Raw genomic sequence first — 17,067 nt, 5'->3', positions numbered from 1 at the left:
TTGTTTTTGTCAGACATATGAGAAGAAAAAGAAGAATAGAATACCGATTGCTATTGGCCGTTCGTTGTAATATCCCACAATTCCTTTAGCGTGTACTTCCTTTTCCCTTTCGTCCATTTTCTCACTGGACGGTATGTGGATTTTGTGGTGATTCATTTTTGATAAAATCCATGTTAATCCTTTATTTTGAAGCATAGTTGGATTTGTATAACCCATATTTATAACACATGCTATATTTCCGTTAGTAAAAACTCATTATTGAAGTTATCACTGAATGGATGACTGTGTTATGTTGGTTTCATTGACCCGTGGTTGTGTCTGGCATCCCGTGCCCGCTTGTGTGTTATGCAGTTTCTTCATGGTACTAAATTTTACTGGTTCGACGGTTGGTCTTTCCGCTGATTTGTACACTGATTCTCGTTGTCAAGCATTAATAAAAGTAGGCGAACATTTTGGTTTTATGTTATCCTTTTGCCAAGTGTTAGTAAGCTAGCTAACTTGGCTAGTAACGGTCTTGTTCAGCTAATGTGCTAATAGTCGGTTAAAGGCTTTTCGAATAATTGTATATAAATATCCAACTGCATCAATTAAAGCACTGAAGAGCGTGATTCCTTCTGTGGTATGATTGAACAAAGTGCGCGGGATTGCAGACGGAGGAAAAATCGTTGGACTTAGTTGAAATTTCGTTGAACAAGAGTTGCACATTCAGATTTTAAATATAAATGGACAGATTTATATTTAGCTAGCTAGCTAATGAACTCTGAGACCATATGTGATTGATGTTTCTGTGTGTTGGAACCTTGCATAATCTGAATATTCCTTTTATTTTCGTGTTAACAGGGAAGTAGCTAATCATGGCCCCTAGTAGGAATGGAATGCTCTTGAACCCTCACTTCCATAAAGATTGGCAGAAGAGGGTACGCACCTGGTTCAACCAGCCTGCCAGGAAGCTCCGCAGGTATGATCACACTTGCCATGTAGTCATTAGACTTAAAGCTTTGATCAGCAGTACACAAATGGCATTATGTTTATCCTGAATGGTCGTGTGTATTGGTAACTGCCAACCTGGTGAAGGCTATGAAAACTTTAAACTGATAAAAAGATGATGTCTTGCTGACTGGTCTTCGCCTCTCCTTGCAGACGAAAGGCCCGCCAAGCCAAAGCACGCCGCATTGCACCACGTCCGGTAGCTGGTCCCCTGCGGCCCGCAGTCAGGTGTCCCACCATCAGGTACCACACCAAGGTCCGTGCTGGAAGGGGATTCACCCTGGAGGAGCTGAAGGTATTGACCGTCACGATAAGATTTCAGTACTGTCTTCAGTGCCATTTTTCCTTATGTTGTGTTCAGTGTGCAGTTTTTGTTTTTTGTCATTACACCTTTGGGGTGTTGCATGTGCACAGATGGTCCTGCCATAGCAATAAAAGCTGGCAATATCCAAGTTTAGGCACATCCCTACTGCAATAATTTCCAAACAATGTTTGAGTTTGATTTTTTTTACTTGCTGTGGAAATGTCAGTGTCTGCAACACTGAAGTAGATCATCTGTACTTATTAAAAACTAGTCTCATTAAATCCAGCCATACCTGTGTTGGTATTGCCTTCAGTAGGCAGGTGTGTATATAGGAGGATCCAAAGGGTCTACCAGCAGTCAAATGATGACACATTCTCCGGAATCTCTGTACTACTTTGATGATTTTCCTTGAACCCCTTTAGCTGATGACTGCCTGGTATAACCTTTACCTAGCTTGTAGCTTGAAGCCTTCTTCCTCCTGTGCAACTGGAAATGCTAATGCCAAAAGAAAAGCTGAACATAATGAAACTCAATTAGTTAATTAATTAGTAATTTAATTAATAATTTTTACTTTTGAATGACCCATTCACCCTAGAAGTCCAGGCCGTTGCAGATGAAAGTTGAAATTTTACCACATTTCCACTCTGTTTACCTCTATGCAAAGCCGTAAGGTCTACCAGGCAAGGAAGTTTGATTTGAAGTGTCATTGCTCGTAAGGGTGAATTGTGCCTACCATTAGGGCTATTTCTGCATGCTGGTTGCTCAGTGGTTGGTTTTGATTGTGTTCAAGGCTGCTGGCATCCACAAGAAAGTGGCTCGCACCATTGGCATCTCGGTGGACCCCCGTCGGCGCAACAGATCCACAGAGTCCCTGCAGGCCAACGTGCAGCGGCTGAAGGAGTACCGCTCCAAGCTCATCCTCTTCCCCCGGAAGGCCACCGCCCCCAGGAAGGGAGACAGCTCTGTGAGTCACTCATTTCACTCCACTCGAGGGAAACTTAACCCCCTCTGTATTATCCAGCACTGGGGGACTTTCAGCAGGTGTTAGCACAAAATGTTGCAGGTGGTATTTCATGGTCTGTTTTATAGTCATTGATAGGGAGGGAACCCTGGATTTGCAGTTGTGTGATGACAATTTCTCCGGAATCTCTGCCACTTACTTTGATGATTTCCGTTGAACCCTTTTCCAGCTGACGACTGCATAATCTGTGATCAGTCTTAAAGATGTATGAATGAATGGTCAAGATGGCAAGATGTCCCTGACACTCACTGCACCATCTCTGCTTTTTTTGCTGTGCTTTCTCCAGGCTGAGGAACTCAAGATGGCCACACAGCTGGCAGGCCCTATCATGCCCATCAGAAATGTAAGCCCTCTCTCCAGACCAAATTCACTTGAATTCTGTCTTTTGTTTATTCTTAGGAAAGTCTGTGCGAGTCGGTGCTTCTCAGTTTCTTTTCTATAGTCTGGTGTGCAGTGGCATGTACTTGTCAGCCCATCCTTGACCCCTTTGGCTCGTCCGCTCTGCAGGTCCATAAGAAGGAGAAGGCCCGCGTGATCTCTGAGGACGAGAAGAACTTCAAAGCATTTGCCAGCCTGCGCATGGCCCGCGCCAACGCCCGCCTCTTCGGCATCCGCGCCAAGAGAGCCAAGGAGGCCGCAGAACAGGATGTGGAGAAGAAGAAATAAACCTTTCTATGGAACTTTGCAAAATAAAAACAAACCACGAAAAACAACTGGTGTGCGACATCCCTTATTTCTGTTAAGATCTGGGGATGTAGCCTTAGTGGGAAGGGAAGTGCTTATCAAGCAGTTGGGGAAAGTGCTGGTGAAAAATTGTACTTAATTCCTGTCCTTGATTCTAGGACAGATAAGTAAACAATACTTGTCTGCTGTGATGGTTTCAATATATTTTTGATTGGTTTTGATTAGGTTGGAAATGCAACCTGCACGCTGTTTTTGGATAGGCTGACCCCCAGAAATGGGTAATGTAAAAAAAAAAAAAAAAAAAAGTTGCTCATTCTGATAAATTTTTTTAATTTGTTAGCCGAATGTTTTGGGGTTATGGGTAATGCATAGATCTGATTCTGGACCAGTATTGTGGGTGCTATTTTCTGAAAATATGTGCCACACACCCACCAAACTTTGGTACTACAATTGAGGCTGATATTAGCAACACCTATGTGCGTAAACTGCATTCTGTCAGTACCTGCATGTGGGCGGGCGGTCGTGTGTTGGTAAGCACACAGCTTTGTGGGCTTCTTCAGGTTTTTAGCTCCGGTGATCACTGCATCCCATAGCGGCGCCCACTTGCTGTGTGCAGCCAGGGACAGTGTCTCAGTTGCTGTAGTCTAAAGTGGTTGCTTGTCTGCTTATTTTTATGCTCTGTTCTTGGAAGAGCCTGCTGTGCATTCAGTGTGGGAAGTGAATGAGCTTTCCATTGAAGAAATGAGTGAATGGGCTAAATTCTAAAAGGCTGTGAATTGGCTTCACAAAACAAATATTCACTTCTGACCAGGTGGTGGCAGTAAATGCCTGTATGAGCATGAGAAGTTTTGTTCTCACTATGGTTTGCCAACCCATGCATTTTGGTACCATTAATTAAAACTAAATACAGCATCTTGTAATTGTTAGTTTCATGTAATGTGTCCTGGAAATACAAATCTTAGCTAGAGTACCTGTAAGTGAGGCATTCAAATTAATTGATAAAGATTTTTTTCCAGTTGAAAAAAAAGTTGCCTGTTGAGGATTCATTAAATTGAATTCTTCAATGAATTGCAAATAAATATGTTTATACTCGCCTAGAGACACCAGAAACGGCAAATGTGCTTGAATAGTCAAGTAGGTGAACCCTATGAACATAGACATTGAATCGGTATCAAAGGAAATCTGATTGAGAGAGGTGGTTTGACATTTTGTAGCCCTTCAGACCCCTGGCCTACACTTCTAACCGTTACATAATTTTATATTGTGGAAAAACAATTTTCAATGGAGGTGCATTTAGAAACAAAATAGAGTTCTGGTTTCCTTATCACCATGGTAACTAGGTTTCCAGGTACTTGTCAGGACAGCAAGCTGCACATAAAGAGGGATCATTGACAAAATGTGAGACTGATTTTATGGAGGAGCCTAAAGAAACTGAAGCCTTGCAAATAGAGGTAGAAAATCATGGAAAACAGGTCACATTTATCATTGTGTTTAGTATGTGCACTTCTGAAAACACACTGTATTGCATTGCCTCGGGGTGATGCATAGCTTACACAGCTACTCATCTCATTCATGTGATTTCAGAGAGCTCATATGCTCCTTGAAATCACATGAATGCTGAAGAGCTATCAAATGTTCTCAACGTTGCTGCATTGTAGTGCCAATGTAATAACATTGACAAAACATTCCAGTAACATTGTGAGAACATTTTGGGTTAGCTGGGTTGTTCAGAATTCCCTCTTTAACATCACGTCATGACGGCAACATTGTTCTCTGTAACGCCTTTCCATTCAGAAGTATACAGTTGTGGTGCACGTCTGCTGAGAGGGTAGTGGGTGTGTTACACAAATTTCTCCACACTCCTCTCTGTTTTCTATTTGTGGTGCATCTCTGTGGGTCAGAGTTCGCTCACTGTACTCGCATATTAATTGGCTCGTAAAAATACGCGATGGAGGAATTTTTGCCGGCTCGGGTCCATGTGTTATGTATGCAGAATGCCTCATCTCTCAAAGGCAGCGCTGGATGTATGGGTTGACTCACGCAAGCCAACTGACGTCGGTTGGGAATGGATTGATTCCTGACTGCTGTATGGAAGCTGAAAGGCCTCTGGGGTGCGCAGCACAGGGCATTGGGACAATGCTGGCTCCGTTGCTGATTTAATGAGCAGTAGAGTAATCAGATCTGGAGATTGATTCGAGAAGGACTCAAAAGGTTTTCTTGATAGATTATTAGCAAGTCTGAGGAACCAAGAAATTATAGCCAATTGGGTTCATAATCAATCAAATAGCAGGTTTGCCACTCAATATCCCATTAAAAGTGATACTGCAGAATATCAAAAAAAAAGGGAATTGGCTTAGAAGTGCCTATTTATAATCAATGTCAGCTTTCCATACGTCTGCGAACTGCACTTCTTAGTTGCATTATGGCACTCCATTAATTGATGTACTATGTATTCTCTCCACATTCTATATTTGAAGTTTTGTCAACTAGCATGTGCATGAATACATGAATAAAATTACAAAGAGGCTTTCTTGTAAATCTCCGGCTCCTGACAACAGATGGCAGATGGCTGTGGTTGTGAGATACAGCAGGACGGATCTCGAGTGGAAATCCCCGAGCAGTCTTTCCCGTTCATTCCAAATGGCCATGCAAGGCAGGACACAGGTGGTGTAAACGAATAAGAGAACATAGTTGAGTTTCATGGGAAGTGGAACATAAAACCCTATGAGCTACTCATTCATAAACTTAGTTGTGAATCTCAGTGTATTTCAGTGTCGTGATCTATGGCAGTAAGAATTCTCCCTTTTTAATTTCATTAGCATTTGACAAGTGTTCTGATACCTTCCAGGAAACAAAATGAATAGCACTTTCATATGTGCAAAACATATATTTAAATTTATATCTTAAATATATATTTGTAATTAGGGAACCAAGCACCAACACTATAGCTGTGGATGTACCAGAATTAATATTGCTGCTTAGACAGGTAGTTTGTTTAACGATTATTATGAATTAATAATTTGCCATAGGCTAACTTGTGACAAGGTCCAGATTATCAGCCATGTTCTGCCTTGGTGATTGCTTTGTGTGGCCGTAACAAATTGGGATCAGCGTACATGTATGCATTAATGTAATCATACATATTAGTGAATGAAATTGCCAATGCGTTCTGGGATGCATGAATAATAATCAAAACAGAATACATCTATTGGCAGAAATGCAAATGAAAACAGTCTGTAATGTTAACCTAGACGCTTCAATGCGGGGAGAGATAAAGACAATCCACTGATTGCTGTGGACTTCTAGTGTTTTTCACTGGGGTATAAGTAATGAGAGTGCAATAATGTAACTGCCTACGAGAACTGGATGGGCCTGTGGCTACTTAGCGAAGTGTTTCTACATGCTTCCGAGCAGCTGCAGATGCACTGAATCCATAAATGTATTCTGGGTGAAAGTGAAACGCCTCACAGGAATTCTTTAATTGTCAGTATTTATTAGAGCTGGTGAATTTTGCAACATGCTACGCAACCCACTCTGTGTATGCTACCTTTTACTATATATAGCATTTCAGGCATTTTTTTTTATTGTGCTGGTCTCCTGTCAATAGTGTATCATTTTATGATGTACGCCATACCATTTGAGGAAGTTATACTTACTCACCAGCCTGCCATTGATGTGAAACAATGTTAATCTCAATCTTACAAATGTCTTTATATTAGGATTAGAGCAGAAATCATTCCTCTAGCAATATGGACTGGCGTCTTTTTACCACGTGTGGACAAGTAGTGGCGTAGTAAACACATTCAGTCTCATTCACAAAACATGCGTATGATCATTTTTGATCGTAAACTATGTGTAAGAACATTTCCACAAGCATTTTGGCATTCGTCATTTTTTTTACCGGTTTATCTGTTTCCTTGTGCCGATCACATGAAAAGGATTGCGCATAACAATTATGAACAGTCAACATTCGTCATCTCATAAACCTGTGATATGCACAAAAACAAAGGTCTGAACATGTGTCATGAATCCCATTGGTTTTTCATAGGAACATTTTTAAGGACGAAAGTAGCAATAATTTAAGAAAGGTTTTGTGAATGAGGCTCATTGGCTGAAGCCTGTTGTCTAGCTTTGAAACTGGGCATAAGCCAGTCTTTATTATCTATAAAACATAAATTTTAATGATAAAAATGAAATGCATAGCAAAGGTATAATGATTTAACTGGTGATAAACACCCCCAGTTTCCAAAAATCATACTGTTTACTTATCTGTATTGCTGTGAAATAACTTCTGTCTAGACAGACATTGTTTTCATTCAACTGAATTGTTGCCATCCTTGGTAAAGATGAGCAAAAAAGACAAAGAAAAAATATCACTGTTGCTTATCAGCTTGATTTTGGACTCAAATGTGATATAAATCTTACCCTTAATTGAGGTACAATTGTTCAAATAAAAATATTTATTTATCAACAATATAAATATTTTTCTCCAAGAAAAGAAAAAAGAAATCACAATTATTTGCACCCCTAGAAATTCTTTTGAACAAAATAGCTAATAGCTGTATTTTGCCATTTATATTTTACTTTTTAAAGTTCAGGAACTCTTAAGTGGTCATCTATGACTTTCTGTTTCACTGGGGTATAAATATAACGTGGCACATACCCAACTCCCTTAGTCATCAACATAAGGAAGGTTAGTGAACACACTATTGAAATAAGACAAACATTTGTTTAATTCATAAGTTGTGCATTGGTTGTAAAAAGCTACACACCAGAAAATACCCATCTCTACAATTATAGCATTACCTAAGAATTTTAAAACCCCTGCAACTGTAATGAAACAACTTGGAAGCGGGTGCAAGTGTGTTTTGGCTCCAAGGATCACAAATCACCAAAACTATAATTAGATTCCACCTCCTTCCAACAATGTGTTTGGAAGGCTTGCCAGATGAAACCCTCTACTGTCATCAAACTACAAACGTAAGTGCATGGAGTGCTTGTGAAATGTCACTGGAATTTGGTTCTGTGGTCCGATGAAACAGAAATTGGGCATTTTGGCCACAAACACCAGTGTGGGTGGGTTTAGTGCAAAAATAAGGATGGTCATGCAGAACAGAATGTAATTCCTTCTGTGAAGGATGGTGGTTGATACAGTACATCTATCTTATGGTGTGGGGCTGTTTTGTTTCCAAAGGCCCTGGGAACCTTATTGGAATATATGGCACCGTCGACTAGGCCAAAATCTGTCTGCCTCTGCCAGGATGTTAAATCTGGGTCATGGTTGGACCTTCCTGCATGGAGGACAATGATCCACAGCATTCCTCCAAATCCACAAAAAAATGTTTACTTAAGGCAGGATCAAGCTTTTGCAATGGCCAAACAACATGTTGTGGTGTGAATAATTGTTACACATCTTTTTAAGAATAAAAATGATTTCATAATGGCTACATTTCTGGAGTGTACTTTACTTACACATCAATTCCAGATCATTTTTGTGGGTCTGAATCCCTATGCTGCACTAACTCCCTGTGTCACATTCTTTATTCTACATTTTATTTGGAGACAAAGGGACACAATAAACAAACCAGAATGCTAGTGTATTGGCAACGATTTCATACTGTTGCCTTCACTGGTGTATTTGTTTATGTGTTGGCAAATGTAAATACTGCACAAGAAAAAACTTTTTTTTTCCAAGAGGAGGGCAAATACATTTCTGCTTAGCATTGTGGCAGGATGGTGAGCAGTGACAGGAAGGCTTTTTGATCGATGCTCAATGTTGGCAGGTGGTGGTTCCCAGAGATGTCTGATAACAAGACAACCGAATCGCTGGGGAATTCAGGTCAAAGGGTTTTGTTTCTACTGAAGTGTGCCTTGTTTATGTCGTCCTGTTTCAGAATATTACTTTTACTTTACTGCAGGACAAGACAGGTGGGGGCATGACATCATCACTCTGTCTCAGGAGACTTTTCCTGTGAAATTCTATGAATACTGGGTGAAAATGGGTGATTGAATGGATGGAAAGAAGAGGTAAATGTGCCAAATTTACCATTTCCTTGTTGGTTATTCTTTTGATGCCAATGTTTTTGAATGCATTTCAACTGTTTCTTAACTGATTAGTTGTGAAGAGCTGCTAAGTAAATAGTGAGCTATATTTTCTGTTTTGATTGTGTGTCACACTGTGATCGTGAACTGTCAGTTGGATATTTGTCTCCCTTAAGCAAGTGATTATTTATTGATTTTTTTTAATTTTGCAAATATTTTGAATTATGCATGGCCCTTAAACACTTAACTGCCCATCTAACTAATGTAAATGAAACTGGGTGACACTCTGTTACTTACACTAGTTCATTTTATTATATAAAGGAATATTTGTTACTATTAAAATTATGTTTACTGTTTAGTAGAAAATTAGGAGAGTTAATTTCCTCCTGGTGAGTTGGAGTGACTAATGCCGCACATTAAAACGATATCAAGGGTCTGTGACCCTCGGCTCACCTGTGGTCCATGCTCCGCAACACCACTTGTTTTCATTAGAGCCAATAATCATTGATCCTGTCATTCCTCTGGAGTGTCTAGCAACCCCAAAAACTGTCAGTCCCTTAAATTAGCACAACTTGTCCTTGAAACCATGTCCTTGATGCAGAAATAAACATCGTTGCCTGTGGAATAAGAACCACAACCAAATACTGCCTCCATTGTAACGGACTGTCCATAAGGAGACAGTGCATATCACACAGTGAAGGCCACACCCACGATGGGGAAAAACAATCTGTTGCACTCCATAAAGTTATGAGCAGTCGGTGGATTTACAAGATTGAGATGAGAAAAAGAATGAGCCAATGATAAGGAAAAAAGTGGATTCAGACCATTAGACGTGAGGGGAAGGGAGGAAAACTGGGATTCTGAATCAATGCAATGCTAAAATAATTCTAATTGTAGTGTCACCATTCAGAGTGATTTGATGTAGCTGATTCTGAAATCCAGTGCTGCATCTGATGATGCATATGGTGAGCAAACTAGCTAGTGAAGTGAACATGCTAGAGAGAAAGCGAGAGCAAGAGAGTGAGCTCTGTACAGTCCCAGTTGATGGTGAGTTTGATAGGATAGGGGTAATGAACTTTCTTGAGAGCTGTGATTTTGACTTTCAAGTGAAACACATTCAAGGGAATAAGTTACAAACACCAGCAACAAGCTATAATTCTTCTGCTCCACTGTGCACATAACTCCTATGTTACCACGGGTGTTTTACCCTATTTCTTTACCTCTTCTTTTATGCTCTTTCATTTAACTTCATTTCATTTTTTCTGTGGAGGTCAGATCATCATTAATTATAAAGAAATGTTCAAATCCAGACTCCTATCATAACAAATAGATGTGCTACCTCACTGTAAATGGTTTCAGTGTTCAATAAACTATAGTAATATGCATGATGTGCATTCATTATGCAATGTGAGATTTAGCACTAGCTCTGGAAAAGATGTATTCTCGTAGCATTACAGTGTGATATTGTTAAAATCATTAAAACCAAAATAATATAATTTCCAATGACACAAGTTTAATGAAAGCCCTTGGGTAATATATAATGACAAACACAATTGCTATAGCTTATTTGAATGGGGAAAAACTATTTGGTCCCTTTCCTCTAGCAAGACCCCATTTGGATTTTTCAACAGATGCAGAGGCAATTAGGATTATATTTAAAGGGGAAAAATTTGCTATGTTGAAAGAGGCTATAAAATAAGTACAACAGTTTTGGCACCCAGGCGAGAACACTTTTGAAATCTGTTTGGCCATACCAAGCATTTATAATATAAGCTTTGTAGAGGCTTTTGAATGGCTGCTTCCTTGTTATATAGCTAACTGCAATTAGTTATATGATGTATAAGTGTAAGATAAACTATAGCTAGGTATCTTGGCTTACAGGTGGTTACTGAAAAGATGGGTGGGCTAGGTTTTAATGTCCCCTGGCTGAATTTACAAACTGCTAATAGAGCAGGGTTTTCAGACATAGTCCTCTGTGTAATCTGGTTCAAGAACTAAAACATCAGCTTGCATTGGACAACCATTATTCATTGTTGGAGCAATGATGTATGGTAGGAACAGTATCAATTTGTCTTTGAGTTTGGCTGCAAGCGACTACTCAATCAGTTTAATAACACAGGGACTGTTTCCTTTGACTTTAATCTACAATGAATATGCCACCGAATGTACAAAGTTTCAGGTATGGCTGTACACCCATCTATAGTTTCTGGACAATTTTCATGTTATACAGCTCTGCCTGTTTGGTCGACAAGAGAAGTACCTCTGTATCTCCCTCTACAGGACAATAGCGGCGCAGCGTGCGAAAGAACTACCGGTGATTCACTTCCCGCTCCCCCCAACCCCCCACCCCACAACCCCCACGCCCTTTTTTATTTAGATCCCTCCCTTGCTATCTCCATCGCATCCTGAGTTTGTGTTGGAAAGGTTTAAACAGTGCATGTTCTGATGAATATTGCAGGTAAGAAATATTCCCAAAATATTTCATTGTGAGCCCTTGAAGATGTAGAGTAGCCTAATTACCTGACGAAATAATTATTGAATTATTAATTTAGTTAATTATTCATCAAGTAAATTTATTCATAATTCAGCACTAGTTGTTAGAATAATTTGGCTGCTTTTTCGTGGTATAGTATCATAAAAGTGGGAGGACGTTCCAAATGTAGACCATCCTTTTTTTCACAGCTCATTGATACGTTTACGTTTTGTTACATTGTCCGTTCATTTCAATGCACGTGTGCAGTCCTTGTATTTTATTTTAACTACGTATTTTGTATCAAGATGTTACAAAGTTATTTGAAACTAAACCGATGCCTCATTCACGGAAAGCTTAGCACTAAGCGTGCATGTGTTTGGGTGAGAATGTAACAAAAGTGATGGGAAAACAAGTCACGCGGAGTTATCCTTGGTACTTTGAGTTGAATTGTCACTTGCAGTTGGCGAGTTAAGCTTCTCGTAATATCTTCTGGACGCGTTTGTCGTATGTGGCATGGCTAGCAATCGTGTTAAAATAGACCTCAACCACGTAACGAGTCAGTGCGTATTAATTATAATTTCGCCTGCATAATCATGCGTTTAAATTACGTTGCAATCATTTAACTACAAATCCTATTTGAAAGAGTAGTCTATACAAACATCGCATTAATCTACAATTTTGCTCTGTTCTAAGGGAATTGTCGAGTCTGACCAGGGTTCGTACGCATTGTAGGCTACGCTACTGTGACTTTTTTCCCCTCATCGTTTTTTCTCTAAATTGTTGCGGGTAACATCGTTGAACAGAATAGCATCGCGTCCCTGCAGTTTCTAGATACTTTTGGAACATTTCCCATGTACAACAGCCGTCCCCCCAGTCTTTAGGATGTAGGCTACTCACGCGCGCAGAAATTATTGGCAGACAATATTTGTATGTGTAGCATATCCGCGGGTCGCGAGAATAAACTTTGGACAGTGGAAATAATTGTATTCATAAATACGGATATTTGGGTTTGGCATTTCACATGGAAACGTTTGGCTTTATGTATGAACTGTCTTAAATTTTAGTTTTGAGGAATAGTTCATGAGCACTCGTTTTAGCATAAAAAAACAGTTCTGCAATGCCGGTAGTAATTAATTTCACGTATGTAACCAATAAGCCTTTATAATAGGAGTCATTGTAATATCGTCCCAGGTTTCATTTATACTGTCCACGAATCCTTCTCCGTATCGATTCGTGCAACCACATTTTTTACAACTTGCTATAATTTTACATCTAATGAATATGAAGTTAATTCTTGATGCTATCCTCATGCTGTCCGTCCTGGTGGTGCTGAATTGGTCATAGATTTTTACTCAAAGCGCCTGGCTAAACAAATAAAAGGGCTAAAAGTAGCACGGGAATTCAGCAGCATACTTCGCCCTTTTAAGTAAATGAGAAAATGTAATTTTAAAGGTGCATAGATATGCACGGCCATGTCTTCGAACGACGCCTATTAAAATCGGCACCAATATACGAGGCATAACAGCTTCGAGTGAATGCTAGCCTGTCCTTTAGCTGTATATTTAAGGTCCGATTTAAGAATTGGTCCGGGACAGATCAACGTTGTAAAGAAAATGCTGAAATACCATTTTACTCAACCTTCACACCCGGTAAATATTAATGACTTCATACCAATGGACGCATTCAAGTTAATGGTTACATAATTTAAGGATTCTGGTTTAGAAGTCCATTCAACACGTACTCACATTCATGAAACTATGAAATGACATGATCAATTCAGAGTCTAATCAGAGTAAATATCTTAATGTAGTAGAAAATGTAGTAAATGTTTCCTCTATGTAAATTATACTGTAAAATGTTTATCTATTTTAAAGGTCAACTGACATGCTTTGAAATTATGTAACTATATTGTATTCCATTCCATGTCATTAACCCTGTCTGTGAATCTTGAGTTCCATCTTCATATTACAGATAAGGAATAAGGGGTGTGTGCCTGCATGTGCATCTGTAGCCTACATTTTGTTGACTGTAGAGTCTGTTGAATAATGTCTTTGCAGTTGTGTCCTCTGGGGTGAATCTACAGCAGTGTAACTAACATAATTGGTTATGTGCTAGGTAAAAGTAATGTTACATTGCAATTTGTATTGTTGTGGTTTGTGTTCATTCATGAAATGCAAACATTATGGATTAATCTGGGAATTTTTGGCATGCGTATTTGGCTAGACTTATTTTCAGCTGCATTGCTCTTCCTTTGGTTGAAAATGTATGTTTCTGTGGGAGAATGATCAGTGTAGTATTGTTTTTGATGATCCTTCTTTCTGCATTATTTGTGGCTAAGGCAATAATGATAGATGTAGCCAGAGATTATCCTTAAATGTATTATTTATTAACATTTTTTATTTTATTGCTCACAGTAGGCTCCTGTGTTGGGGTGGACTTGAAACAAGGCAATCTCCAGATTTACAAAGGAATGTTTTCTGCAATCAAATTCATGGAGAACAGCTTGCTGACAACTTGATCACTTACATCCGGAATAAATAATCTACTCTTAAAGCAATCCACTCTTCGCCCACTTCAAATGATCTAGTTGGTGTTTGCATACTCAACTGCTAGATCTGATGAGTGTGGACTAAACGTCATCTGAAATGACACTTGTCCACCTTTCTTGGAAAGAAGGCCTTCTTCAGGAATAGTCATACATTTTGTAGTTTGAAAAAAGGATTTCCCCCAGGATTTCTTTATTCAGCAATCCAGGTCTATGAGTGCGCTTATAAGCTCTTAGTGCTACCAAGAACTGAATTCAGATACGTGTACTTAAAGGGTCCTGTGGCTCTGGACTGTGACGCTAGTTCTCTTATCCTGTGACAGTTGGGTTCACCCCTGTCTCAGGTCAGAATGAATAACGTCCAGGACTTGATGTCACCGGCAGCTGCCCTCAGTGTGGTCCCCACTGCATGCGTGACGAAGGTGGAGCTTAGGGTCTCCTGCAAGGCCCTGCTGGACCGGGATACACTCAACAAGTCCGACCCCTGTGTCATTATCATGGTGCAAGCACAAGGACAATGGACTGAGGTGAGTCTCCCGCCTACTGATATTCACAGATTTCACACGCTTACATGGTAAACTGTGACTCACTCTCCACTTGCTTTGCATATTGCCATGGGAATACCTGTGGTTCAGGTAGAAAAAAAATGATGGATTTGGCTGGATTTATGTATGGATATTTCAGAGTGAGAAAATGACAAGTGCTTCATTAAAAACTACACGCCATAAAGCATGATTACAGGACTAAGTGCCAAGCAAGGACCTGTCCATGTTAAAATCAATCAATAAAACTTTATTTGTATAGCACATTTCATACAACAGTTGTAACTCAATGTGCAGAAATGTCAGGGTGAAGTATGGAATCTTAATCCCACCTCCATTATAGTAGTTCTGTGTGCCAGATCAGAGTGGTGACTGCAGAGGGGAGGTGTATGTTAAGTCTGGTTAAATGGCTGCTGCGTACCTTTCTTTGAAATGGATCCAGTTTCACACAGTAGACACCACACAATGCTAGATGTATCATTATGGTCCTCAGCCTTGTAAATTCAATATTGCATTTATTCTACCAAAAATAAATAGATAACTGCAATTGTTTAACAGGTGGTTTTTAAATGGAAGATGCCAGATACTTTTGCTGAATGAAACCTACTTTAATAGAAGTGACAAAGATGTATACATATTTTTATACTTTAAATACGCCTGTGTGCTCAAACCAGTTTTGAGTAGGTGTAGACATAAACCATAAATTACAGAGAAGGAAAAACCATTGGCATTGCTGTCAGTTGTAACGTGATCTTCTGAGATCATCATTCAGGTGGACAAGGTGAAATGAGGATGTGGAATATGCCTTGTTCTTGTTTGTGTGAGAATTAATATTTTGGAGCTATGCATCTGAAATGCATTCTCTTCTAACCAGTGTAATGGAGTAGTAATAGACAAAAGATCTCCAGCAATTGGAAGCATTCCCCGATGGTTATGGCTGTTTTACATACTAATTAATTGTTTTGATGCTACAAGAATGATAATACTGTATACAGCTGAAAACAATAAATTTTATCCTAATGCTGAAATGCGCAGAGAAAATATTTTCAAGATGAGTTTCATTTGTGCATAAATACAGCAATTTTTACAACATGACAATAATATATCTGAACATTTATTATTATATTATTTAAAAGATACAATAAGTAGAGTATTTTTGTTTTTAGCATCGAAGGCCAACCAGTCCGTGAGCCAAATGTCTGACGTGTCATTTGCAGACATCCTTTCCAGCAGATGACATTTGCAGAATGTAGACGTCGCATCTCATGGGTATGAAGGCAAAAATGCATTTGCTGCCCTTTAGGAGGGACCCTTGGGTGATCGTTGTGTTTCATTGCAATGCATAGTGAGAAAAGCAGTGATGTGAAAATAATCTGTGTTGAAGACCCTAAACGCCAAGTCTGATGGTTTGCCATTGCAGAGAAAGAGAGCTCATTAGCTGAGTAGCAATTGATGTAATGATTCAAAATGCAGGCCCTCACAGAAGTCAAATGCTTTCCTGGAAATGTTTTGATGACCACTGGGATGCCTCTCAGTGGCAGATGCCATTTGGTGGTAATGTTAGACAACTTTGGTTGTAAATGCCTTTTTAATTGTGGAAACATGGCTCTTTTTTCACCATTCACTGCAAGGAATTTCAACATTTATATTTTTCAAAGCCCCACTCTTTTACAGGCAAATGACACGGAACTAAGTAATACTAAATTTAATTGCTTTCACTCATAAGACACAGTTGTTTAAGGCAATTTGCATTTGTACAGATGGATACATTGCATCCTGCACAAATTATTCCTATCTCATACTTCATACCCCTGGCCAAATTATTCCTACCCCCTACTTCAGTGGTAACCAACCATATTGCTGGAAATCTACCATCCTGTAGGTTTTCCTTTTAACTATAATGTTGCACACCTGAGTCCACCTACTAATTAGCAACTCGACAAGAGCTCTAGCTGTTGAATGAGGTGAGCTTTGTTAGGGTTGGAATGAAAACCTACAGGATGGTAGATCTCCAGGAACAGGGTGGATTACTACAGCCCTACTTTATACGTTTGACCAAATTATTCCTTCCCCCTACTTCAGACCCCTGACCAAATTATTCCTACCCCCTACCTCATACCCCAGGCCAAATTATTCCTGCCGTCTACTCCATACCCCTGACAAAATTATTTCTACCCCCTACATCATACCCTGGGCCAAATTATTCATACCCGCTTCTTCATACCCCTGGTCGAATTATTCCTACCCCCTGCCTCATACCCCAGGCCAAATTATTCAGAACCATCCAAACAGGATACATGAAAATCCTGTTGATTACATTAATGGCACCATTTTCCAAAAAGGGAAATTAAATAATAAGGGGGTACTGTAAAGACCCAATGTGATGTTGCATTCCCTGTTTTGGGACATTTAGGTAAATGCTTTTTTTTTTCTCAGCAGTCAGATGTGAAATGCGTATTCAGAATATCT

The 17,067-nt window shown here is 39.5% G+C and overlaps 2 protein-coding genes and 2 non-coding genes across 6 annotated transcripts in view; all 4 read left to right on the top strand.

Moving 5' to 3' along the window:
- On the top strand, positions 1–3,025 carry rpl13 (ribosomal protein L13). Its single transcript, XM_064312843.1, has 6 exons — positions 1–131; positions 841–958; positions 1,141–1,282; positions 2,082–2,255; positions 2,599–2,655; positions 2,820–3,025. Exons 2-6 carry the CDS (start codon positions 855–857, stop codon positions 2,976–2,978), a joined length of 636 nt encoding a protein of 211 aa, XP_064168913.1. The 5' UTR covers positions 1–131; positions 841–854; the 3' UTR covers positions 2,979–3,025.
- Positions 1,654–1,735, top strand: LOC135242789 (small nucleolar RNA MBII-202). The gene has a single exon (XR_010326468.1). It is a non-coding gene; the product is annotated as a small nucleolar RNA MBII-202 (small nucleolar RNA).
- On the top strand, positions 2,420–2,503 carry LOC135242791 (small nucleolar RNA MBII-202). The gene has a single exon (XR_010326469.1). It is a non-coding gene; the product is annotated as a small nucleolar RNA MBII-202 (small nucleolar RNA).
- Positions 3,026–7,658: 4,633 nt separating the features above from the next.
- LOC135241997 (copine-7-like) overlaps positions 7,659–17,067 on the top strand; it is a 43,017-nt gene continuing 33,608 nt past the window's right edge. For 2 of the 3 annotated variants that reach the window (XM_064312847.1, XM_064312845.1), the window contains exons 1-4: positions 7,659–7,976; positions 8,915–9,023; positions 11,319–11,496; positions 13,926–14,583. In XM_064312847.1, the coding sequence (XP_064168917.1) occupies positions 14,407–14,583 (177 nt within the window). In that variant the 5' untranslated portion in view covers positions 7,659–7,976; positions 8,915–9,023; positions 11,319–11,496; positions 13,926–14,406. The remainder of the gene's footprint in view (positions 7,977–8,914; positions 9,024–11,318; positions 11,497–13,925; positions 14,584–17,067) is intronic. The other variant, XM_064312846.1, reaches the window with a different exon arrangement.

The sequence above is a fragment of the Anguilla rostrata genome, chromosome 16 (genome assembly GCF_018555375.3).
Source record: "Anguilla rostrata isolate EN2019 chromosome 16, ASM1855537v3, whole genome shotgun sequence".
In the NCBI taxonomy this organism is placed as follows: domain Eukaryota; kingdom Metazoa; phylum Chordata; class Actinopteri; order Anguilliformes; family Anguillidae; genus Anguilla; species Anguilla rostrata.
This window is presented reverse-complemented; position numbering and strand designations above follow the sequence as displayed.